The sequence below is a fragment of the Papio anubis genome, chromosome 3 (genome assembly GCF_008728515.1).
Source record: "Papio anubis isolate 15944 chromosome 3, Panubis1.0, whole genome shotgun sequence".
Classification (NCBI taxonomy): Eukaryota; Metazoa; Chordata; class Mammalia; order Primates; family Cercopithecidae; genus Papio; species Papio anubis.
The window spans coordinates 69,456,568-69,483,015 of record NC_044978.1 but is presented as its reverse complement, the minus strand read 5'-3'; the positions used below and the strand labels follow the sequence as shown (position 1 = coordinate 69,483,015).

The following is a 26,448-nucleotide window of genomic DNA, read 5'->3' as shown; positions in this document are numbered from 1 at the left end:
GTTTATCCATTAGATTGAAGACACCTCAAGACTCACTCACCTTTGTATCTTTAAGTTCTATAACTTCATAGGAACAAGAATTCAATAGTTATGCTGAATCAATTCTAATTACCATTTAACTATATCAACACCAAACCAGTATCAAAATTTTTAAGACAAATTTAAAACAAACTTAACTTTATTTCCTCACTTTCACTTAAAACTTGATTTTATAAAACACACACACACACAAAAACATTTTTAAGAGTTCTGTATCACAGAACATTAAAGAGTACAAATATCCATTGCTTCATAGGTTCAAGTTACATAAATTAAAGTCAAATTTGGAAACTGATTCATTAGGGAAAACTATACATGAAATGAAGGTCAAAAGGAGCTAATACAGCAATATTTCATTGTTTATAGATTATTAGTTACTTTCAGGACCTCAACAAAGATTCTGAATATTTAGACTTCCTTTGCTGTATTTTATACTTAAATATCTCCCTACCTATACTGAGTCAAGCTACTTGACCAAAACATCTGATTTAGGAAAGCATTTAGCTTTATAGCACAAGTTTTTCCATCTACAGTTACTATCTTCAAAGGAATATACATCACAACGTTGACAAAAAAAATTCCTGGTTCCTTTTGAACAGTGTGCAATAAATTCATGATGTTAACTCCATGGTAAGTCAAATAGGCACCAAAAAATAAAAGGAACAATTACACACAGTTCAGTAAGTATCATTTTGGTTTTCTCCATGTAAAAATTAACCAATGAAATAAAACATATTAACTATAGATGATTTGATTTCAGGAAAACCAAATTTCAAAATTACAATTACATTATTTTCCTCACGTCATCCTCAGTCATTGACAGGAATTTTGTAGGCCACCATGCTATTTACTTTGTGGATTGTAGTAGTAAATGAACGAAGGCGGACTTCCTCAGAATTGGTAATAAACTGTGGTCCCGACTCTTCCCATTTTTCAGGTACAACCAAATCTTTGTCTGTATAAATCAGCAGATCAAATGAACCTAAATTGGGGATAAGATCATTAAAGTACATTACTTTCTAAAAGTAAAACTAATCTTGTTGCCTCTCTTCTACTTTGAACAACTCACTGCTGGAAAAGGTCATTTGGCTTGGTCTCTAATCACTAATTTATTTTGCTCAATGAACATTTATCTTAATAAAGAAAATATTGTATCTAATTTCTGTGCAATTTAGTGATTGTGTTCAAGTAACCCTTATCTTATTTAATAATGGTCCCAAGCGTGGGTGCGGTGGCTCACGCCTGTAATCCCAGCACTTTGGGAGCCCAAGGTGGGCGAATCACGAGGTCAGGAGGAGATCGAGACCATCCTGGTTATCATGGTGAAACCCCATCTCTACTAAAAATACAAAAAATTAGCTGGGCATGGTGGCGGGTGCCTGTAGTCCCAGCTACTGGGGATGCTGAGGCGGGAGAATAGTGTGAACCTGGGAGGCAGAGCTTGCAGTGAGCCGAGATGGCGCTACTGCACTCCAGCCTGGGCGACAGAGTGAGACTCCGTCTCAAAATAAATAAATAAATAAATAAATAAATAAATAAAAATAATGGTCCCAAAGCACAAGAATAGTGATGCCAGCATATTGTTATAATTGTTCCAGTTTATTAACTCTTACGATGCTTAATTTACATATTAAATTGTATCACAGGTATGTATGCATAAGAAAAACATCATACAAGGTTCATACTTTCCATGGTTTCAGGTAGTCACTGTGGGTCTCCTTGTGGAAAGGGAGACTATGATACATTAATTTTGCTTTATAATGTTTTTTCTTCAATTTATATTACATAAATCTGACAAGACAAAATTGAATAAAGGGGTGATTAAGGCAGTAGCTTAGTCTTTTTGCCAATCAATTTAATTCAACAAGAAGTTGTATAATACTTACAGGAAACTTCCAACAGTGGCAGAAATGTCACCGTAGCTGTTATCTGTCTGATCACTGAACGGATTTCATCCTGGATAGCTTTCTGAGACTTTTCTCTGGGTGCACTGTCAAAAAAAAAAAAAAAAAACCACAGTGCACCCAATCAATTAATTCATTTTAGGTTTTAAGTTATTTCAAACATAGTGGTAAGATTATTTATTTGATTAAATGCTCTCAACATCAAATAAGCAGTGCTTTAAAAAGGAGGTTTGTAAAAACTGTGAATGAAAGTATCCTTTGGACCTATAACCTAGTAGGTACAACATACATCCTCATTACTTCATTTATCCTGCCAGGCATCTTTTAGAGCTGGTCTTAGTGTCAGGTCATTTAGTATCAGATGACTAGAAAATCTGCCAATCATTTCAAGTTCAGGAAACTTCAGCATCTCTTGAAATAAAATAACAAATGCTATCTAAAATATTTAATTGGTATAATCATTTCGGCACTTTTAGTAATGCCTAAATGTCTAAATTCCTATTTTCTCAAATAAAACATTAAATTGTGTATCAAATTATTTTATAAGCTAAAAATTTCCTAAAATAAACCAAAGCCTTCAGAAGCAAACTACATTTCACTATAAGAAATGGTTCCCAGTTTATAGAAAAGCATGCCTAGGACAATGCTAAACATTAGAGTATAAAGACAGACACTTCTCTTCCAGGGAGTCTGGAACTTTCAGAAATTTATCAAGTGTCTTAGGAAGTAGATGGCATTAAAGGAAGTACAGCAGAGCTACATCATAAATTGTGTGAATCTAATATAATTCCTTATAGTTAAAAACATCTTAGAACAATTCATTAAATGGTTCATCTAGTATATCATGTGTAGTTTTGTATATACCACCATAAATACTGTTTGAAAATTACTGATTTAGACTAAAGGCAATTATATATATACAAATCAATGATATGTTAAACCGACAATTCTTTTCCACAGGTGACTGAGGATATCTTAGAAAATATAAATTAGAAACAAACTATATTTTATATAAAACTAGTTCAATATAATTAGAACTCAATTGGTAATAAAAAGAAGTTTTGAAAAAAATGTATCAAAGTAGAAATAATGTAATTCCTACTTACCTGTCATCTTTTGCAGTCTTGTCACACTCAATATCAAACTGCCATCTTTCCAGGACCTCACCACTTTCAATATTTGAGATAACTACAACCAGTTTCTGAACTGAACACTTGTATAACCAATCTGCAACACATAAAAATGAAGGCATCTTTCTTGGTCCACTGCATCATAAAGTAGCTCTCTTCTCAGGTCCTACTCCCTATCCTCAGCAAATTCCTACCACTGCTATCTTGGACTTCCTCCTACGTGCAAGAAAATTTGCACCATCAATACTCTAACTTCTGTTTTCAAATTCTCAGTATCTGTACCAGGTACAGTAATTGGTGCTGAGGACAGAATACTGAACATGTGGTACTTTCATCCTAATCCAAGATAAAAGCATAGGAGATGGGCATTCATCTACTCATCACACCAATAAATGACAAATTATCATTGTAATGGCTGCTATGAAAGAGAGATGTAAGATGCAATGAGAGCATAAAAGAAGGAAAATTTGAGCCACTTACGGAGGTCAGAAAAGGTTTGAGTTTAGCTCTAGGGATAAACAGCATTAAATATGCAAAAGGATAGGAAAGAAGATACAGGCCTCAAATACTCACAAGGGAAGAGCATATAACTAGAAGACTGGAAGCAGCTCACTACAAGTGCAATCAAGAAACAAACAAACAAACAAAATAAAACAATACAATCCTTGCAAGATTAATAGAAGCCAGACCACGCAAAGCATGGTGGATCAAATTAAAAAAATATGCACTTCAAGACCAGTGAAGTCATTACTGTGTGTGAAGCAGGATGTAAAGCAATTAGTCTTGTATTTCAAAACTATCATTCTAGCTGTGATATGGAAAGTGGACTGGAGATGTTAAAGAGGGGATCTAGAGACACTAGTTGGTCCATCAGTAATTCGAGCAAGAGTTAATGAAAGCTTGTAGGAGGATAAACTGGTAGAGACGAAGCAGTAGGTAAATGTAAGAGATTTCATGGTTAAAATTTATTGGGTTTAGTCATGGTAGTAAGGAAGAAGCATGATTCAGGAACAGCTTCCAAGTTTCTTTTATTTCTGTTTGGACGGTTTAGCCACTGACAGAGAGAAAATTAAAGAGTATCAGTTTGGGATATGATCCTAAATTTAATTTTTAGTATGCTTGAGTATATGTTATCTCTGGGATAGCTACATAAAGATATAGCTGCTGAATATGAGAGTCTGGAGAAAGAGGCTTTGGGATAGATATATAAGTTTGTGAGTTGACTACACAGAGGTTGCTAGTGAAGCTATACACAGGTCAGAGATCACCTATAGAGAAATTATAAAGACAGAACGGGGGCTCAGATTGAGCCTTGAAGTCATCTTGGAAATTGAAACAGCATATTCAGGAGTCAGCGAAGTTTTTGTAAAGAAACTTTGTAAAGAAAAATTACAAAAAAGAGTAATTAGTAAATATTTTAAGCTTATAGGCCACCAAGGTCTCTGTTGCTTATTTTTAAACAAATCTGTAAGTGTAAAAATATTCTTAGCTTGTGGGCAGTGCAAAAACAGGCCACCTGTTGGATGCGGCCTGTGGGCCTTGTGATCCCTGGCATTCATCAACAACTTTTTATGAGTTTCACTCTGAAAAGGAGGAGACTGGGCGGTAATTTGTTCTTCCTTGAAAACTGGAGAGATGAAAACAATGGGGATAATTAAAATCAAAACACAGAAGCAGAAAATATAACAGAGAACAGGATCAAGACCCTAAAAAAGGCTAGAGGAAATGACATTCAAAACAAAACAACTGGCTGGGTGTGGTGGCTCACGCCTGTAATCCCAGCACTTTGGGAGACGGAGGTGGGTGAATCACGAGGTCAGGAGTTCAAGACCAGCCTGGCCAAAATGGTGAAACCACGTCTCTGGTAAAAATACAAAAATTAGCCGGGCATGGTGGCAGGCGCCTATAATCTCAGCTACTCGGGAGGCAGAGGTTGCAGTGAGTGGAGATCACGCCACTGCACTCCAGCCTGGGTGACAGAGTGAGACTCCAAACAAAAAACAAACAGAACAACTTGCCTCTAGGGAAAAGCAATTTTTCCACTTTAACTAAAATAAAAGGGAGAAGTTAAATAGGAAGGTCTAGACACACATAACGTGAAGTGTCATCAATGCAGTCTCAAAGGAGACAACCTAAAAACCATTGGCTTCAATGCAGTCTCAAAGGAGACAACCTAAAAACCATTGGCTTAGGCAATGCTTGCTTCTCTAGCAAATTAAGATGGAAACACACATCCATAGTTGCCTAGAGGTTCCAGGCCAAATGATCTGAGTGCAGCCCTATGAATCACTACAGATGATTTATTCCTGACCCCAATTTTGGATGCAACTCTGGGAGAGGTGGACACTCCTATCAATGTCTTTCCTGTGTACACTTGAGAACAGAGGTCTATTCCCACACCAAAAGAGGTCTCATCTTGCTATTTTGACAATACCAATCTACTACAGCAGCAGTTCTCAACTAAGGGCAATTTTGTCCCCTTGGGCACATCTGGCAACATAATTTATGGAGACACTTTTGGTTGTCAGAGCAAGGTGGTTTGTTACTGGCATTTGGTTAGTAAAGGCCATAGATGTTGGTAAACATTTTCTGTGTGTCTATAACACACAGAAAAGCACCCACACCAAAGAAATATCCAGGCCAAAATGTCAACAGGGCTATCTATCTTCCCTTGCCTGTCAATTTAAGACGTAACATCCACAGGTTGTTGAGGCATTCCACTCCTGTACACATAAAAGGCAAGGCAATGTTAACAGTTTATCTAGAGGACAGTATAGGTTGAAAGAGAGTTATCAAGCTAAAAAAGTTCACACGGCCATTATCGGAAGGGCATATTAAAAATGGGTTAGTAAAAATGCAATAAAAACGGCAAAACAAAGACACATTTCTGGTCAACAACAAAAGAAATAATTTCTAAAAAAAAAAAAAAAAAAAGATGGCCACTGTAGTACTTTCAAAAATTTTAGAAGATCAAATGGGAGAAACATTTGAAAAATTAGAAATGAGAATCCTAAGTGGAGGGTAACATGAAAGAGAAACTAACAGGAATTCTAGAAAGGAAAAAGAAATAGATGAAGAACAAGTATTCACCCGACAGGTAATACAGCAATTTCTCGAACTAAAGAAAAACGAACGTTCAGACAGAAAAGGCTTACTGAATCACCGGCAGAATTTTTGAAAACGACAAACAGAAATACGTGAAAAACAAAACAAACAAACAAAAAAAACTGTGAGTGTTCTGTCATTTAGCAGCTAATCTTTTTCTTTTTTTGAAGTTTATCTGGTTGAATCCAATTTCCTTGATATTAATCTAATGATAACATTAGACTACAGAAAACTAATTAGTTACAGAAAATACATTATATTGAGAATATGTAGTGTATATTTTCTCAGATAGTGAACACCATTATAATTATGTAAAATTCCAACCTGTTCCATTTGGCCACATTAACTGCAAAAGCCACTTCTAAGGGAGTTGATGAAGACTATTTTTCAGCCATATCAGATTTCTTACATCAAAATATTCAGCCCACTCACAATGTAGTGGGGGAAGAGTGAATTTCTTCCATTTTGTATATTATTTGCTTCCTCTCAACTTAAAATATATTTGAGATGTGAGTACACTTCTATTTGCAGAGCGGAAAAATGACCACTTGAGATGCTAGAAAATCTGCAAGACTCAAATTATTTCCAATGATTAAATACCTTTTAGTTGTTCCACCACATTATTTAGGTATTTTATGAGCTCAAGATCAGTAGTTACAAGCAAGGTGAGTCCGTATTTCTGCACTCGAGTAAAAGTTTCAGATGGATATATGCCACGCTGATATAAAATGCTGTTGATGCCGAATGCTGCAAGCAAAAGAAATGTTACAGAAAATTCATTATCACTGCATAACTCTGGAAAATAAAATATATTTAGATGTGGCTATATTTTCATTAGGCTATACAGCTATAAATGACTGAACACACGTGTATCTTGCTGAAAGCAGAGTAGGTACAAAGTGGCATTAAAAATCCTTAAAAGTCTTGTATCTAAGTAAAAAAAGATAATTGTTTTCACGTGCCAAGGAAAAAAAAAGCCAAAGTGTATCAACCTACTATTGCCAAATTTCACCTCATTGTAATCCAAGTCCAAATTCAGATTATGAGGCTAGAGGATGTCAAAATAGGCTGTTGCATTCGAGTCAGCAACTGACTGAATAGTCACTGTGCTCCAGACAAGCCTGTATCTTCCCCTTTCCCTCCCAAATCCTGCCAGGTTCCTTTACAACGTGCAGCTGGCCTGTTCGAGAACAAGGGTTCCCAAAATCTTGTTTACCGCCAGCCTCATGCCTAATAATCACTTAGAGTGGGAGGGTGAGGGTGCTCTCGCAGTTAAAAAAAACACACACATACACACCCACACTGGGACCCACCCCAGTCACGCTGTGTCCTGTATCGGAAAGTAAGGGGTGGGAGGTGGGACGGATCTGCACTTAAAGGAAGAAACGCTCCGGAACAGGCTACGCCGCGAGGTAGGCCCCAGCAGCACGCAGGCTTGCAGCTCCACGTTATAGCAACGCGTCAGGAGGAACAGCCTGCAGCCGCCGCTCCCAGATTACTTCTCCGGTCTCAGAGGCCGAGCTGTGGGCCTACTGAGCCGCCACGACTCAGTTCCCCCCAATATATTGGCCGGCGCGAGGACTTACAGAAGAACTCGGCCACGATTTCAGCGCTCCCGCGCAGGGTGATTCCCTGCTCCCGGGAGAGCTGCAGCGCCATGGCCAGGGACACAAACAAAGGCACGCACTTGCACTCGGCGGACAGCAACCACAGCGGCTCCCACAGCACTTCCCCGCCAAGCGTTTCAAAAGTAACGACGCAGCACGTTGTCCGGTCCTCTGCGCAGGCGCGACGAGCCTTTAAGCCCCGCCCCACGCGGCGGGGTCCTGCCCTTTCTCTCCGCCTTCCTGCGATCTCGCGGGAACGGCCGGTTTGCGCAGGCGCAGTTGGTGGACCTGCTCGCGCTTGCCGGTTGTGACACTCCGGTAGGTTTAGGTTAGGCTGTGTCTTCTGGTCGTGGTTTACTAGTTGGGGCCGAGGGACGAATATGTCGATTCTAATTTCAGTAGCCGCTCTCTAGGCTTATGAACTGAAAGACCAAGGAGCACAGTTTCCGAGTTTCAAAGATACTTTCAAACTGAAAGGAACGGTTTGCCAGCTGCGCCAGTACTGGCCCATGTGACCACTAGTGAAAGATCTAAACTTCCGCTAGATGCTTTGGGAATTCCTAAAGCGACTACGTGCACGGCAGCCAACCCACAGCTTTAGAGGGTTCGCCTTCTGTGTGGGAGCGCGGCTTTTCCCGAGAAATTGGGTTAGGGATTAAAGAGAACTGCATCCTTTTTTCTGCCCTTTGTCCGCGTCTGTCCTGGGCTTAGGGCCACCCCTCCGAGGCCAGCGGGGTAGGCAAGTCGGGCGGTAGGGGGCTGCATCCGGAAGTCCAGGCTGCGTTCTGTCCACCCTGCCCACCCTTAGGGGGCAGGACAGAAATAAGGTCACCTCACCAAAGAGGCCCATCAACATTGAAGAATTTTTCAATGAATCTTGACTCACCAAACTCAATGACTTTTCATTGAAAAGGGTGAGAATTATTAAGGAGATACTGCACAATTAATGTTCATGTCCATTTTGAAAGAAGTTTATTCTTAAAGCAGCTAGGAAGATATTTGTAAAACGACGCCTGAAAAACTCTCATATCTGCCAGACATTATAAGAGAAATACTTGAGTGTTGTTAGTTTTCCGTTTGCTGCATAACGAATTAACACACATCAGTGGCTTCAAAACAACACCTATTCGTTTTCTCAGTCCTGTAGGTCAGAAGTCTGGACGTGGCATTGTTGACTGCTTTGCTCAGTCACACAAGGTTGAAATCGAAGGGTCTGCAAGTGGGATCTCATCTGAGGTTTGGGGTCCTTCTAAGCCCTCTGGCAGAATTTCCTTGGGGTTGTTGGACTGAGGTCCATTTTGTCTCGCCAGCTGTTGGCCAGAGGCCAGCTATGTTTGTCAGCTAGCCCTTCCACAAGCCTTCTCACACTTCCCATCTCTGTGATTTCGGGGAGACCCCAGCCCCTTTTAAAGGCTCACCGGATTAAGTCAGATCCAGTCACATCTCCCTTTTGATGAACCTAGTCCCAGAAGTGATATCTGCTCATATTTGTAGTTTTCCTACCCAGACTCCGGGGAGGGGATTATGTAGATGTGCTCTCTAGGGGCCAGGAATGTGGGGAACTGTCTTAAGAGTTCTGCCTGTACAGTGTTGTATATCATGTTTTGATCAGTTTGAAGAGTAAGGGATGGGTGTGATAGGTTGCAGGCTGACTTGACCCAGTAAATTTTCCTTAAATCCTTTCATCTCTGTGTGTGTATAAATCACAATCCTTGATGTGAAGAACAGTGTCAGGGAAAGTGCGGAGTAAGAAGCAAGAGAGTTGGATGTCCTTCGCGCCTTCCACTGGAAGCTTGGGTAGAGCTAGAATTTTGGCATCACGCTGGTAGAACATGGTGCCCATGTTTTTCCACATAAAAACTGCCTCTTGTTTCTAAGGAACTTGATATTAACAATCAGCACTTCCGGAAAGATTTTCTTGAGTTTCATGGTATTGTAGTTTTTAAGTTCCCTGAAGCTACAAATAATTTAGTATAACCTGGAAATTCTAGAAATTAAAAGACTGGCATAATTACGATTTTTCTGTGTACAGAGGAAGTACTAAATATCTGTACCCTATGAGGAGACATAAGACATGAGGTTTAGAAGGAATGGTCTGTGTCTTTTGAGGAGTTTGTAGTCTACTTCGGTTTAAATATTTACACTTTTTTTTTTTTTTAATGAAAATTCGAAGTTCATGAGTTTGGCCTTATCTGGTTTCTGCCTGCATGGGAAGCCTGCTATCAGATTACTTTCCTCGTCTGTCTGCTCCTTTCAATAACTTGGCCCTCCATGTTCTTTTCCACCTTAGTACTTTCCATAATGTACATTACTTCTCTACCCAGAAATTTCACTTTATCTGCTCAGATTCCTAATTATATTCACACTCTTTCTTAACTTAAATGTTACTTTGCTTAAAGACATTTTCGTTGGCCCTTCGGAACTGTATAAGGACCTCTCTGAAGTATTTTCATAGCATTCATAGTGCTACTTCAGAGCATTTCTTTTATTGTAAAAAATTGTATAATGATTTGTGTTATACCTGATCTGTTTTCTTGTATCAAAAATAAAATTAGGATGAATCTAAAAGTTTATTGTCATAGAAAAAGTACAGATCAGACTCTAGGAGACTTCAAACCAAGTGGAAAGGGTGGTAAGAAACTTGCACTCAGCAATAATGGCACAGCTTATAAGGATAAAGGAGGAAGCATTTGGAGCTTTTCCATGATTGGTTCTTATACATTAAGATTTTTTTGTGGGGGGCAAACAGCTGTTTAAGTTGATTTGTCTATAGTTGATTGGCTTAATTTCACAGAATCATACTAACAAAGATGTAAAGCTTGTGTTTTGTGTTTATGATTAGAGCATTTCAGGGAAATCAGGATGACTTAAGCTTTCGGTTATGTGGTTATGGGCAGTTGGCCTTGATGTATATCTAAACTGTGACTTCCATGTTTATTTTATTTATTTATTTTTAACACCTGTAAGATCCATGATGGCATTTAGTGGATTTTCAATAAATGTTTGTTGAATGAATGAATATTTGCTTAGGAGACCTTTATGGAAGAATCCAAAACGTTTTCTAATTGAAGAGTAGGTTGGATGGATGAATGAGGTCACTTTTAGAGAACTGTGAATACCCATCTGTGTTGATTTTATAGGGGGTACCAGGGTTTTCTAGGTTCTTAGGATTGACATAATTAAAGGGGCATTTTTAAAAAATGTTAATTCAGTAATGGTTGTAGAATGGATTGTGTACAGGACAGTCTAGTGTAGTGACCTCAAACTTGATCATGTAGAAGAATTACCTGTGTGTTTTGTAAATTCCTGGCTTTTATTCCACCTTCTCCAGAACTGGTTCAGGCCACACTGAAGCACCTGAAGTATGCTGATCCAAATTGATACATGCTGCAAGTGTAAAATACCAAATTTCAAAGACATCTAAACTAATGGATATAAAGTATTATGTTAATATGTTTTCTCATTGATTACATCTTGAAAGAATATTTTACATGCATTGGATTACATAAAATATATTATTAAAATGATTTCACTGGCTTCTTTTTAGTTTATTTTCAGAGTGATTACCATGACATTTAAAATTATGTATGTGACTCGTATATTTTTATTGGACAGTATTTGTCTACAGTATGGGGTCTAGAGAATGATATGTTTTAACAAGCATTGCAAGTGATTCTGATGCAAGCTCTTAGACCAGTCTCTAAAAAACAAGATACTGTGATGGATATTTTAGCATGCAGGGCTAGGAAGTTGAGTGTCTGAAATAAATGGATGCCAGAGAGGTTGAATAAGAAGAGATACTTTAGGAAAAGATATTTTGAAACAAGGACTGAGTTGATGATTGATAATGGAAGAATGAAGTGGTAGTTCAGATAAATCTGAGGTGCCACGTCTGCAGTACAGGGTAGTATTTGATCCACATTATGGTAGGAATAGCTGCCCAAACTCTGAACTTGTGCTAGTTCTTGTTTATCAGAGTAGCACCCAAGATTCTAAAAGCTTTGGAGGGACTTCTTCCACATTAACTTTTGGGAACTTTATTTGCCATTGACCGCATCTTATCAAATACATGCATACTTATCTTTACAGAATGTTTCAAAACTTGTTTTCAGTTACTTTAGCTTACTTTTCTTTATAATTCAATGAAATCTTTTTAATGTGTATTGTTTAGGGGAAGGCTATTTGGACAGGGAGAATAATAAATTAAGACTTTTTTTCTGAAGAAAATTCAAGCAGAATGCATAACCAAACAAACTCATATTAATAAAAGAGATAAAGTGTGTCATAAACAGGCCTATATTTTATATTAAGGTGCTAAAAACAGAAACATAATTTTCTAAAGCTAAAATCAAATAAAATTTTAGGATGAAAGTGACTTAATTAATGATTAGTTGAACAACCTTAAAGATATGGAAACTGAGGTCCAGAATGGCTATACAGTTAGTCTCAGATTCAGTATCTTGATAGTGGTATAGTTAGCAGACAATCTAGGGTTTCTGACTTAGTCTCCTTTTAAATTATATCCATTTGAAGACATTCTGAAAAATGTTCTTTTTCAAAGGTTATTTTGAAAAAAAAAAAAAAACACCTGATTTTACGCTAATGATTTTTACTCAATAACCTATACACATAACTTGTCCAAAAAAATGGCAGTTATTTAATACGAACCATAATTTTTTTTGTTATTATTATACTTTTAAGTTCTAGGGTACGTGTGCATAACATACAGGTTTGTTACATATGTATACTTGTGCCCATATTGGTGTGCTGCCCCCATCAACTCGTCAGCACCCATCAACTCGTCATTTACATCAGGTAAAACTCAGTATGCAATCCCTCCCCCCTCCCCCTTCCCCATAATAGGCCCCGGTGTGTGATGTTCCCCTTCCCAAGTCCAAGTGATTTCATTGTTCAGTTCCCACCTATGAGTGAGAACATGCGGTGTTTGGTTTTCTGTACGAACCATAATTTTATGTAGATACACAAAGACTTGCAACTGCCACAAGGTGGCACCGTATGCATGTGAAATAAATACTACCTTTTAAAACCAGTAGTACATGCTTTAGTTCAAGGAAAAATGAATTTATTATTTTCTAAGGTATTAATATGTGTGGAATACTTCAGAATGACATGTGGAATCATAATATATTACAAAACTGGTATCCTTTTTTGTTTGTTTCTTTTTTGAGACAGAGTCTTGTTCTGTTGCCGAGGCTGGAGTGCAGTGGCATGATCTCGACTTGCTGCAACCTCTGCCTCCCAGCTTCAAGCGATTCTCCTGCCTCAGCCTCCCAAGTAGCTGGTACTACAGGCACTTGCTACCTTGCCCGGCCAATTTTTGTATTTTTAGTAGAGACGGGGTTTCACTGTGTTGGCCAGGCTGGTCTCAAACTCCTGACCTCGTGATCCACCCAACTTGGCTTCCCAAAGTGCTGGGATTATAGGTGTGAGCCACCGCGCCTGGCCCAGAACTGATGTCCTTTTAAACATTTAATATCCTCTTAAGCATTTAGTATACACACATACACACATGCACACATACTGAAAACACACATACACAGGTTGAGCATCCCTAATCTGTAAATCTGAAATCTGACATGCTGTAAAATCTGAAATGTTTTGAGCACTGACATAATGCTCATAGGAAGTGCACATTGGAGCATTTCAAATTTTGGATACTAAATCAGTAAATATATATAATGCAGATATTCCCAAATCTGAAAAAATCCAAACTCTGAAACACTTCTGGTCCCAAGCATTTCAGATAAAGGGTACTTATGCTGTGTGAGGATTCATGTATATGTGTGTGGTGTGTGTGTGCGCGTGTGCACATACACCATTTAATTTGCTTATTCGTACTTAGAAAACATTTTTTTTTTTTTTTTTTTTTTTTGAGACTGAGTCTGGCTCTGTCGCCCAGGCTGGAGTGCAGTGGCCGGATCTCAGCTCACTGCAAGCTCCGCCTCCCGGGTTTACGCCATTCTCCTGCCTCAGCCTCCCGAGTAGCTGGGACCACAGGCGCTCGCCACTTCGCCCAGCTAGTTTTTTTGTATTTTTTTAGTAGAGATGGGGTTTCACCGTGTTAGCCAGGATGGTCTCGATCTCCTGACCTCGTGATCCGCCCGTCTCGGCCTCCCAAAGTGCTGGGATTACAGGCTTGAGCCACCGCGCCCGGCCTAGAAAACATTTTTTAAAGTATGTTATTATTCTCATAAACTTACAGAGTTTTTTTTTTTTAAATTAAATGGAAGTTATTTTATTCCTGAGGCCAACATCTTGAAACAGAGCAGTTTCTTTTAAATTTTATAAAACAGTAAGGGATACTTATTTTTATGATAATTTGATAATTTTAATAAGAACAAATTTTGAAAAAATATTTTTGCACATGTGCATTTGATTATGTCAGTTTGAGAATTTACGTTTTTAACAAATCTGTCATAAAACTTAGGGTTATTCTGTTGTATCATAGAGATTATTTTTCATTTTATGTGAGGGCAATAATTCAGTAATTTTCTGCTTTGATTACTTAGGGTTTATTTTGTAGATTTTTTTCATGGGCCTAAGAATTAAAGTGCATAATCTACATCTCCTAAAGTCCCCTCATGTCCCATACTTTTCTCCTAAGGCTTCTTCAATTTGGGTTTGCATACTCAAAAAAATAGCACAACAAATTTGATTAATAACATTTTATCAATAAGACATGGCTTAATAAAGTCAACAGGTATATATCCATACTGGCAGAATTAATAATTTTTAATGATTCAGTTGCATATGTAGGCTGTTAAGATTTTAGCTGTAGTTAAATACTAAATATTATGAAAACATAATTCCATAATGTATTGTTATGAAAATTACAGGTAGTTTTTTTTCCCAGAAAGTGATATTATGTTATAGTATGATTTTATTTTGATATAATTTTATTTTGTCAGTGATATGTAGTCACTTAGTCTTCTCATATCTCAATCACAGTTAGGTACAGAAAGATAGAATTTGAAAGGTAGATGATAATTTATTAAGATTTGATCTTCAGAGACTGAATATAGATGTGGGCCATATATATGTTGAATATGGAATATATATTATATAGACTATATGTGTGTATGTGTATATGTATAAATATATATGAATCCTGGGTACAATCAACTGGATTTAACAGCACAAAATATTTTAAAATATAATTGAAATTCAGAACAGCTCAGAATAGTTGTGAGTTGTGAACTCAGAACAGTTCACAAAGCGTTTGTGAAGCAATAATAAACCACAGTCCTATTAAAATGAATAGAAATAAATTTAATAAGTTAAATGATTTTATAATTACTTATGAAATTTGGTCATGTTATGCCTGTAGTAAATTTTAGCTGGTTACTTCTAAATACATTGTATGTGGCGTTATTTTTATTACTATTCAATATGTAAATATTGGTGAATTAGTTCTGCTAAATTTATCAACTCAATAAAACTAAGGTGTTGTTTGAGTAAGTAGGAAAATATTTCTTAAAGAGTTCCATACATAAAATAAATAGACTACAAATTTGGGTCTTTCTTGAATATTTGTCAGTACCATTTTATAAGACATTTGTAGGTTGACAAAACTTTCTGAAAGCATGAAATATCATTTATATTTGTTTGTATTTTTCTATTTAGATAAACTCAGCTTTTTGACTGGAACAGTTTTCTCATAACTTGCCTTGAACTCGCCTTATAGCTCATTCAAACAATAAGGTAGTCAAGCCGTATTTATCAGGTTTCAGATCAGTCATGCATATTAATTCCATTATTTGTGCCGAACTTTTCAATTTATAAATTTAATATGGCAATTTTTTTTTTATTCTTGAATAATGTACACTTTTAACATCAGCCAACAACAACTAAAAGGCTTACTGAACTTCAGAGCTTTTGGTTTAAACTTGGAGATCAAGTGGATTAAAAATAAATGGTATCTTTCATGATTGCTTAATCCTAATATGGTTGTAAATACGGATTCTAACTTTTTGCACTCAAATAGATGGCAATTCTCTGTTTTAAGGTAATCTTTCAGATGATCCATAATATATTTTTCTTAATCTGTGTTACATCAACAAAATAAAAGAAAATTTGAAGTTTTATTTAAGAATATTTCCAAGGATATTCTTGTAGACTGTAGTATGAGGAACAATAGATCATAGCATTTAGTTATTTTTAAATGTATTCACAGAATTTTGAGGTTTAAATGTAAGGTATGGTTATTAATTGTATAGTTAGACGATAAGATAGGTTCTTTTAGTTTTTGGAATTTTACATTAAGATTCATTAATTTTGAGCTATTATTTTAAGAATAATAAGATTCTTATTGAGTTAGTCTACATTGAAATAATAAGAAATTACAATACTTAACTCCCAAGAGCAGCCAAAAGTACTCATAACATTGAAGATGAACATCTTCAGGACATTATAGGTATAGCATTGCACACTTACAATGCTTGCCTGCCTGCTGTAGGAAAAAGATCAGGAGTGTGGAAAAGGGAGGTCATAGTTCAACTTAAGCCCCAAGTACACTTGCCTGTACCTGCTGGGAGACTGAAACTTGTAGGGAGATTATTTGAAGCCCTCTGGAAATGTGAATGCACCTTTCTCTTCTCTTTCTCAAAGGTCTTGTTGTCCAAAATAGTGTGTACTATCAGTAACAGAAAAAGTAATGAGTATACCCTATGTAAATGTAGGTTATTTATCTCTAAATTATAAACATTTTCCACAGTGTTAGGTATAGTATATGTGTTTAAATCATACCAGTTGTTAGAAGTTAATAAAGATGAGAAATACTTTAAAAATAATTCTTTTTATATTATTAGAACATGTATTTTACTTTCACTAAAATATTAACCATGTTAAGATTTTTGCAGTGAATATGCTTCATTACTTTTAAAAATCATGGTTTAATTATTTTTGAAAGAGTAGTTTACAAGTCTAATAATTAAGCTTATTTTAATAGTTTTTTTGTTTGTTTTGGGAAGTTTGTGTTTTTTGGCCAGCAGAGCTAAAAAAGGTACATCACAAAGATACGAAGGTTGAAATGGAAGAAAGTACATTGTTGACTTCTTATTCTTTTTATTTACCTGTATTAGCAATTATGCAAAGTTTTTGTTGAAAAGGGATTATTAAATTTCAATTTAATGGTACCAATTAGGTGTTCTTACACGCTGATTAAAAAGTGACGTATGATATTTTAATAATTTTAATGAATGTGTTCAAAAACAATGGTTTAAGCAGTTTTTAACCCATTTTTTAAAAATATCAAAACACAATAACTTCATATTAATTTGGGAACTAATTAAATGCATTGTTTTACCTTTTAGTTAGTTTTAGAACTAATTTGTAATTTAGAAAAATTATAGTTTAGAGAACTCTGTTTCCAAACTTTTCAAATGTTCAGATGAGAAGATTTCTTTAAAAAATAGTTTAACCAGGCCAGGCATGGTTGCCCATGCCTGTAATCCCAGCACTTTGGGAGGCTGAGGCAGGCGGATGACGAGGTCAGGAGATCAAGACCATCCTGGCTAAAACAGTGAAACCCCGTAAAAAAAAAAAATACAAAAAATTAGCCAGGCGTGGTGGTGGATGCCTGTAGTCCCAGCTACTCAGGAGGCTGAGGCAGAAGAATGGCGTGAACTTGGGAGCTAGAGCTTACAGTGAGCTGAGATGGTGCCACTGCACTCCAGCCTGGGCGACAGAGCGAGACTCTGTCTCAAAAAAAAAAGAAAGTTTATTCAAACATGCTGCTTCCATAGTATAAGTGACTTTTTAAAAACGGAATGAAAAAATGTTATTTTTTCTGAAGTTCCTGTTAGCACAGTACTGCAAAGAGAAAGAGCCAGTAAATCTGGAACAGTTAACTTGCATTTCCTCAGGGTACCAATCATGGCCTATGCCTACCTTTTTTTCTAAATTTTTAAAATTGGCAAATAATAATTGTACATATTTTTAGGGTGCATAGTGATGTTGTGGTCTGTACGATATATAGTGATCAGATCAGGGTAATCACCATATCTATCATCTTAAACATTTATAATTTTTTTGTGTTTCTAACATTCAATATCACCATTCAGGCTATTTTAAACTATTATTAACTATAGTATCCTACAGGTGCTATAGAACACTAGAACTTACTCCGATCTGACTGTAATTTTGTTGTCTTTAACAAATCTCTCTGTCCTTTCTTTCCCCCACCCGTCCCAGCCTCTAGTATTCTCTGTTGTACTTTTTACTTCTGTGGGATCAACTTTTTTAACTTCTAAATATGAATAAGAATGTGACCTTCCGACATGGAGACTGTGTGAGTGTGCAATGTCAGTCCATTTTTTGAAATCCATTTTTTTTATTAAAGCTTATTTTCTGAGGTTAAAAGATAAGTAGAAGTTGTAACATTCTTTCCTGTACCCCCAAAATGATTATTTTTTGCATATATTCCACTTTGGAAGTCACTGATTTTGAGGATGTTTGCAGAAACCTTACTGATTGAGTGATGAGGCACCTGAGTTGGGAATAGTAGTGTTTCGTGCTTGTCCTCTCTTCTAGGTAAATATGGAATAGACCTCATTAGGATGGCTGACCTGTATGCCTGTGTGGAAATTTGAGGTATCATTCTTTTCTTTTCTTTTCTTTTTGAGACAGAGTCTCGCTCTTTCACCCAGACTGGAGTGCAGTGGCACCATCTCGGCTCACTGCAACCATCACCTCTCGAGTTCACATGATCCTTCTTCCTCAGCCTCCTGAGTAGCTGGGGTTACAGGCATGCACCATCACACCCAGCTAATTTTTGTATTTTTTAGTAGAGGCAAGGTTTCATTGGTCTTGCACTCCTGGCCTCAAGTGATTCACCCACGTTGGCCTCCCAAAGTGCTGGGATTAGAAGTGTAAGCCGCTGTGCCTGGCCTGAGCTATCATTCTTTATAATGGACTTTACCAGAAAAATCCTGTAAGGAAAATACATTCTTATTGGGAAGGAGTGCTCCAGACTCTTGAACCCCATCTATTTAACACTGCCCAAGGCACAGAATAAAAGCCATCTTAAGAGTTTCAACAAATTCTGTCATAAAAGTACACTTAGATCACATTAAAAAAAAAAAAAAACTTTATTACAGTTGCATAATGAGAGAGTGTCATGGTCTTGTCTAAAAGAAGCAGGAATCTCCAAGAAATCTACCAACAGCAGACATCACATGCAGATATGCCAAAAAAAAAAAAAAAAAAGATGTCAGCCTAGCATGTTCCAGAGAAACTTTTTAGAAGCAGACGATCTGGACAATTTAAGAAGAATTATATGGGAGTTATTTTCCTTATCTGTAAAATGGATGTAACAGTAGTACTTGTCACATATAATTTTTCTGAGTATTACATGAGATAATTTAAATGAAACTTTGGCTTAATGCTAATATGTTATTGTTGTATTATTATTATTGTTACTGTTGTTGTTAATAAGACAGCTTTTCACCCACTTTTCCATGCACCGTTCCTGGGTTGGTACATGTTTAGTTTAGCATAACTGAAGGATTCTTTAGATAATACAACTTAAGGCACAGATGAGACAGAAACTCTTATATAAGATACAATAATGATAGCCAACATTATTAACCACATACTATCTGCCAGGCACATTTCTATGTGCTTTACAAGAATCATTTTATTTAATCCCTCATTAGCTCAAGAGTTAGATACTACTATTACCTGAATTTTATAGCTAAGGAAACTAAGTTACAGAAGGAAGTTGAATGATTTAGCCAAAGTCACCCAGCTAGGAGAACTGGAGTCAAATCCAAGCAATCTAGACGATACCAGAATATGAATCCTGGAAGCGTAGAAGATCTGACTATATTTTAGATACTCTAATTTGGACCCGCAAACTATAGCGGGTCCTTATCGTTCCTCCATCCTTGCTGTGTAACTCCTGAGACCCATTCGGCAATGGAAACCAAAGGAGATGAATGGCTAGAAAGTCACAGAATTGGAACAAGGAAAAGAATCCAAAAGTTGAGGAAAAGAGTCCAAAACTGGAGGAAAAGAAACAAGAGGGATCCAGGGTACAATACTAGCTCATCGGGCTAAGAGTGGATGGCCAAAAGGGGTACCTGGATTAGGGCTGCAAAGACAGAAATTTTTTAAAAATTTTGTGCTTAAAAGATCTTGTCAATTTTGTACTTAAAAGATCTTCAGTGAACTAAGAGGAGGCATTAAACAAATGCTTTGGCCAAGGGATAGAATGGCAGTTGAAATAGCCTACTGTTTGTTTTGCCAACATTGATAGCTCAGGCAAAAGGAAATGAGAATATGCAATACAGCAGGAATGTAAAAAGATGACAAATTTGAGAGGCATTTAAAAAATGTATTGAGATGTGTTTGGATGTACTCCGAAGAACAGCCTGGGTTTTGGGGGATCATGGTGGAACTGTTATACGTGGAGATGATATAGATAAGTTTGTGGCATTGGATTAGTTTTCCTTCAAGTGGTTTTAGGCCAGGCAAAAAAACAAAAATTTTTTTTTGAGGTAATAGCTAGTAAAATGACACATTGAGGAAGAAGAGGCAGTGAAGGAAACTCAGAAGAAATGGAGAAGTAGGAGGCAAATTGTGAGAGGAATGTCAGAACCTATTAGTAAATTTGGGTTAGGTAGAAAGGTACTATTTTAGTAGTTTAGTAAATAATTCAGCACAAATAAGAGTGACCCAGGAAGAGTCACAGATTTTGTACTTGAAAGATTTTTTGGTGAACTAAGAGGAGACAATTTGGTTCACATGGTAGGGTATAAAAGTCGTTTACAAGGAGTTTGGAAGTAAGGCTAAGAAGATAGAAGTCAAAGGTTTGCAAGAGAAATGGAAAGTGGAGAAACCACAGAAGCAATTGCTGGATCTTGGGAATTTTTTTATTTAGGATATTTAGAGTAAAGAGAGCCAGAAGAAATATAAATACTGAAGTTGAAAGTTGGAAAGGCCTAACTAATAGAGCCAGGCATCTGAGGCCACAGAAAGCAATGGCATCAAGGACCCAAGTAGAGAATAAACCTTAGAAGAGACAATTCCCTCTTGGAAATTGAAAACAAGGAAGAAGGGAGAGGTGAGGATGCAGATAAATTCTCATTTTTCTTGAAATGCATGTAAAGGATAATCTTTAGCTTCTCAGAGGAGGAGGAGGTGAGATAGGGAAGTGGAAGAGGGGAAAGATAATGTCACATAAGTGAAAAGAGTTGGAATTGTTTTTTTTTTTTTTTTTTTGAGACAGAGTCTTGCTCTGTCACCCAGACTGGAGTGTAGTGGCGAGATCTCGGTTCACTGCAAGTTCCGCCTCCCGGGTTCATGCCATTCTCCTGCCTCAGCCTTCTGAGTACCTGGGACTACAGGCACCCGCCACCACGCCTGGCTAATTTTTTGTATTTTTTAGTAGAGATGGGGTTTCACCGTATTAGCCAAGTTGGTCTCGATCTCCTGACCTCGTGATCTGCCCGCCTTGGCCTCCCAAAGTGCTGGGTGAGCCACTGCGCCTGGCCAAGAGTTGGAAAGATTTTTAAAGCAGCCACTTTGAGGAGTGTGATGAGAAGTCAATGAAGGAGAAATAAATGAATATTTATTTTCCTAAATAGATACTTATTGAGTACTATTTATCTTACAGTGTGGTGCTGTATGGATGCAAGAGGAAAAATCTAGTTGGGAATCTAGTTGGGGAATCAATACACAAAAATAGCTGCACATGAGAAGGTACAGGATGAGAAACAAGTGAATGTATGCAGTAATTGCCAAACGATTTCAAACATAGCAAAAGAAGTGTTTCTTGGAGGACGTAAAACTTGGAAGAGTTATAAACATTTTCCACAGTGTTAGGTATAGTATATGTTATAAAGATTTTGAAGAGTACTTAGAACTTGAAGAGTACTTAGAACTTAGGCAGGCAAAGATGGGTGGCAATTAGAGAAGGTTTAATGGAGATGATTAAAATCCAGTCTGGACAATAAAGTAAAGGTGGGGATAAATACCTTTATAAGTATAGATGTGTAGAGAGAGGATGTCACAGGCACAGAACTTAAAATCTATGGGACAAAATGTGGAAGCATCAAATTAGCACACTTTTTCCCCGGGACAGAGTCTTCACGTAATCAGATTGTATCTGGGTTGTTTTTCTAGAGAGCCTTGTGTGACAGGCTAAAAGTTTGGACTTTTCTCAGGAGACGTTAGAGAGATGCTAAACGTTTTTATGGAATTACCCTGGGGACAATATAAAGTTGTGTTTTAGTAACATTACTGTAGCAGAGGTGAAGTACAGATTGGAAAGCTATAGTGACAGTCCAGGTGGAGGCACTTAAGACTTCACTATTTTAATTATCTTCACTATTTAAACTCCAGAAAGTGCTAAAATTGCCAGGAAAATCTCTAGTTTTGCCTCATTGTCATAGATTCATTAGTTTCACCGTTTTATGTATCTTCCGTGTCTGATGATTTTTAGTCCTTTAATTCTGCCAAATTTTCAGTCTTCTCTTTAGCTCCCGTCCTTTCTTGACCTCCTCTGTTTTTCTGTGCTCTTTTTTTGTGTGAACTTTCTTGCTTTCTGTTCTGAAGTTATTCAGCGTAGACCTGCACACTTCAACTTCACAATAGAGAATTCCAATAAACTGATAATGCTGTGTGTCATTCATTTCCTAATGTTACTGATATATTCCATAATATTTGCTAAGCTTTAGTCGTATTAATGTTTTATGCTATCCTATTAATAAGCTCAATAAGATATTTCTGATTTTTTTGGTATTATGACTAACAGGTGAGCATATTAAATTCAGTGTGGTTGTACTTGTGAGTGGAAGATAAGGATAGTAGCACTTGTAACCCTGTAAGTTTCTTACCATTTTACTAAGTTTTCACTCAATTTTAATTAAATTTGAAAGTCTTTAAAATTAAGGTCAGAAATTTATATGTTAGTTTGATCTTGGTGCTTTTCCTAAAATATCAAAATATTAGTGCTTGTTTCTATCTGGATAAATTGTTTTTCTGTTTAATTATCTGTTTCTGCCATCTTTTGTAGTGACTTAGTTTCCAAAAATGGTGAATATTAAAATATATAGGTGAAAATATATAAAAGATGAAGAATGAATAGAAAGAAATCTTGATTCTGGAATATGGCTATATTTATACAAACATAGTATGTTCCTGAAGCCATTTAATCTATAATAAGCTTCCTTTGAAAGCATTATTATAGTAGTTTCTTGAAAGTATCTTGAAATTATTTTTACGTTACTTAAAAAAGTTACTTAAGGCTTTAGAAAGTAGAAATTCTGAGTAATTGATGCTTAATGCAAATTTTACTGAAGGCAATAATAAGCATCAAGTAAAATTGACTTTTTCATTATAAATGAAATATTTTATTAATGATTCAATCCTGCACTTCTGCTTGAACACTTCTATTTGAAAGTTTTTTCTTCCTTTTTTCCTCAGTGAAAGAGGGCAATCAAACTTGGTTTTAACTCAAGAGTTCAAGAAAGGGTGAAAAAAGTGAATAGAAGGAAGTCTTCATTCTGAAAAGGGACTCATTTTGAAGTTCAACTGAAGCAGGCTGTTTTACAATTTTGTATAGAAAATTATATCTTCATAATCAAGTTGATTTATAATGTAAAAATGCATAATGTTTACATATAATGTAAAAATGCATAATGTTTCTTACAGTCTATAAATAACCACTTTTTTCAAGCATGACAGATTAAGTGAAAACAAAGGGAGTGAACAAAAATGGGAGGGGGTCATGAATCTGTATCTGCCCTGAGGAAGAGGGCAGTACTTTTGGGGAGTGCAATTTACATGAGCATCTGGGTCTTTTGTCATGTTTTGGATGGATGACCTGAGTCTGATATATTGGTGAATAGCATTAACAAAGGTCTGGTTGTCAAAGGCTAGGAAGAAAAATGCAATTAGCCACAGCAATGAGGTGATGTCTATGTTTAGGGAAAAAGAACCAATACCTAAATGGCAACAGAAAACACTGGAATGATGCCATTAGCAAAAGACCAGATTTGTGTGTCTGTGTGTGTGTGTGTGTGTGTGTATACCTATTATGTAGTCATCTTCACTCAGTGGGATATGACAAAAGTCATTTATTTGGCAATGTTTGACTTATGTAATGAGAACAAATATGTATCTGTTACTAAAGAAATGACCTGGTGAGCTCAATGAATTTGTAACTCAAAACACACTAATTTCACCAACCTAACATTTGTAATTCTGTTTGTTTCTATTTAAAGAAAATTAGAATTAAATAAAGGGCATTGGAGGCTGAAAGAAGTTTGCTCTTTTTTCAGTCTCATTTTTTTTTTTCTGTAAGCCATGCCATCCAGCGTAGAGAACCATATCTAATCTCCCAATTAGGTCAGGCCCCAGGATAATCAATCTCCTTAACAGCAGATGCCTTGTTTTAGCAAATGAATGCTTGATTTCAAAAGAAGTTTTGTGTTGAGAGAAGACTGCAGTTGGCATGGGTGATTAGAACTCTTTTAAACCCTATAAAAAGCTTCTGTAGATTGTTTTATGCCCACACTTTGTGAACTGAAGTAAATGCTGTATATATTTATCTTCAAATGAACATGGTGGGGACTTCATATAGCCTGTGAGAACATCTATATGCATATAAATGGAACTATTTGCAGTCTAAAATATTTATGTCCATTTGAATTAACTATGCTTTTGATAAAATCTAAAATGAATTTATATATTTTGAGTAGGTGCTTTCATATATATTCAGTATGCTCCTTAATAACAATAACTTAATTATTACAGTAGCATTGTTTGAACTGAAAATATGACAAGTTAATATGATTCTCATATTTGTTATTTGGATTACTTTTACATTAGTTTATAAGTGCCTTTCTTCCTATCTGATGCCTGTTCAGTTCATACTTGTAATTTGTGTTAATGGGCAGTGTGTGAGATAACTCTGAAACCAGGAAAAAATATATAAAATTAAATTTTATAAACAATGTATATTAAGTCAAAATAATAGATTGACTTTATTTTGCTCAAAACTCATTTGATCTAAGATAAATTGAAATATAATGAAATAATTTTCAATATAGTATAACTTAAAAACCCTGAGCCTCAATAAATTATTTTAGATAATCGTTCAAAATCTCATTGCTGGAACTTGTCAGTGATACCTGAATGCATAAAACACTTCAGGAGGCTACATAAATACCTATTTCCTTTTTTAGGAGAGCAGATTACATAATCAAAAGCACCAAATTGAAACATTTGCAAGGTAGGTGAGAAAAAAAGCATTCACCACATATTTTGGATTTTATCATTTTGACTTTATTGCCTATGGTCAGTTCTGTCAGTTTTTGTCTCCTTCTAAAAATTGTTTCAATCTGCTGAATCTATGGAAATTTAATATTTTCCATAGTGAAGGGTGATAAGACATCTGAGGAAGAATTAAAAACAGATGATCTCTAATTTAAGAAACATTTGATGCTAATTACTTCTTACTTTTTCGCACAACTTAAATATTGGTAAGTGTATAGGATTACATTACTTTTTAAGTGAGATTTTAAAGCTAAATTGATAGATAAAGTAGATATTCAGTGAGATAATTAGATGTTCATACAAGATTTGAAAAATACATACATTCTTAGTCATACGAAAATACCAAAAAGCACTGTGACAATTCACTTTTCCTTATTCTAATTTGTAAGAGCATTTTAATATGGTCAGTAGAATGGCTTCAGCATATTTACAGTCTTAAAGTTTTTAACTAGAAAACAGTTTGATGTCTAGATCTGTTACTCAGCTACATTTTAGATTTAAAACTTAATTTAATTTTAAAGCAAATTTAATTGTATAGCATGTAAGGCAGTTTACATTTGATTTAATAACATTAACACTTAGGCTCTTATGATAGCTTTCTAACTCAGATATCAGTGATTTTCAGAATGCAGAGATTTTCAAACTGAAATTTGTTTTATCATGATGCTCTTGTGGCTAAGTTTATACTTGGGTTATTTCTTCTTTACAGACACAAACACACACCCCCCCCCCCCATAATATGAAAAAATAAAGTCTGAAAGAAAACATACCAATACATTACTATGTTTTGGACAGTGTATAGACTTGAGTGATCTGTAGAACCTTCTTTATTGTATTATACAGGCTTAAATTTTTAATGATTACTTTATAATTCGGTAGAGTACAGCTATTTTCATTTTCAAAAACATATATGACAATCCCAGTATAGGTGATATATTGTTTTCACAAAAATTTTATAATAAATGTTGACAATAATTTTTTCCTATCCTCTTGAATCTGTAAAAACCTGCCAGAGCAAATATCCTGTTCTTTCCTTGGCATTACTAATTTGTTCATGGTGTTGATATAAACCCCTCTGGAAGTTACAGTGTAATAATTGTAAACTGCAAGGGGTATGTTATGCTTAAAGGATCCCAGGAATGATCCAAGACGAACTGCAAACATGGTAAACAGAAATTATACCTCTGCAGGATCTTAGGACCCTTCTACACTGTTAACAATTATTGAAGACCTTTGCAAATAACTTTGTTTATGCAGGTTTTATTGGTATTTATCATATTAGAAATTGAAGCAGAAACATTTTTAAAATATTTACTAAATCATTTAAAAACCATGAAAACATATTACATGTTAACATATGTA

At 36.0% G+C, this 26,448-nt stretch overlaps 1 protein-coding gene and 1 long non-coding RNA gene across 2 annotated transcripts in view; one reads left to right on the top strand and one right to left on the bottom strand.

The window, feature by feature from the left end:
* Window positions 1–147: 147 nt before the first annotated feature.
* MAD2L1 (mitotic arrest deficient 2 like 1) lies at window positions 148–8,694 on the bottom strand. Its single transcript, XM_003899132.5, has 5 exons — window positions 7,765–8,694; window positions 6,779–6,925; window positions 3,050–3,170; window positions 1,926–2,029; window positions 148–1,021 (listed from the first exon to the last, which is right to left on the bottom strand). Exons 1-5 carry the CDS (start codon window positions 7,835–7,837, stop codon window positions 849–851), a joined length of 618 nt encoding a protein of 205 aa, XP_003899181.1. The 5' UTR covers window positions 7,838–8,694; the 3' UTR covers window positions 148–848.
* LOC108586079 overlaps window positions 8,043–26,448 on the top strand; it is a 125,751-nt gene continuing 107,345 nt past the window's right edge. The window contains exons 1-2 of the long non-coding RNA XR_001902803.3: window positions 8,043–8,103; window positions 24,996–25,042. This is a non-coding gene — a long non-coding RNA (uncharacterized LOC108586079). The remainder of the gene's footprint in view (window positions 8,104–24,995; window positions 25,043–26,448) is intronic.

Bases quoted from the DNA above. Each gene is read 5' to 3' on its own strand.
- MAD2L1 (XM_003899132.5), bottom strand. From the start codon at position 7,837: ATGGCGCTGCAGCTCTCCCGGGAGCAGGGAATCACCCTGCGCGGGAGC. The intron at 2,030-3,049 runs GTAAGTAGGAAT...TTTTTTTGACAG, and splicing joins AAGACTGCAAAAGATGACAG to TGCACCCAGAGAAAAGTCTC. The intron at 1,022-1,925 runs GTAAGTATTATA...TCCCCAATTTAG, and splicing joins GCCACTGTTGGAAGTTTCCT to GTTCATTTGATCTGCTGATT.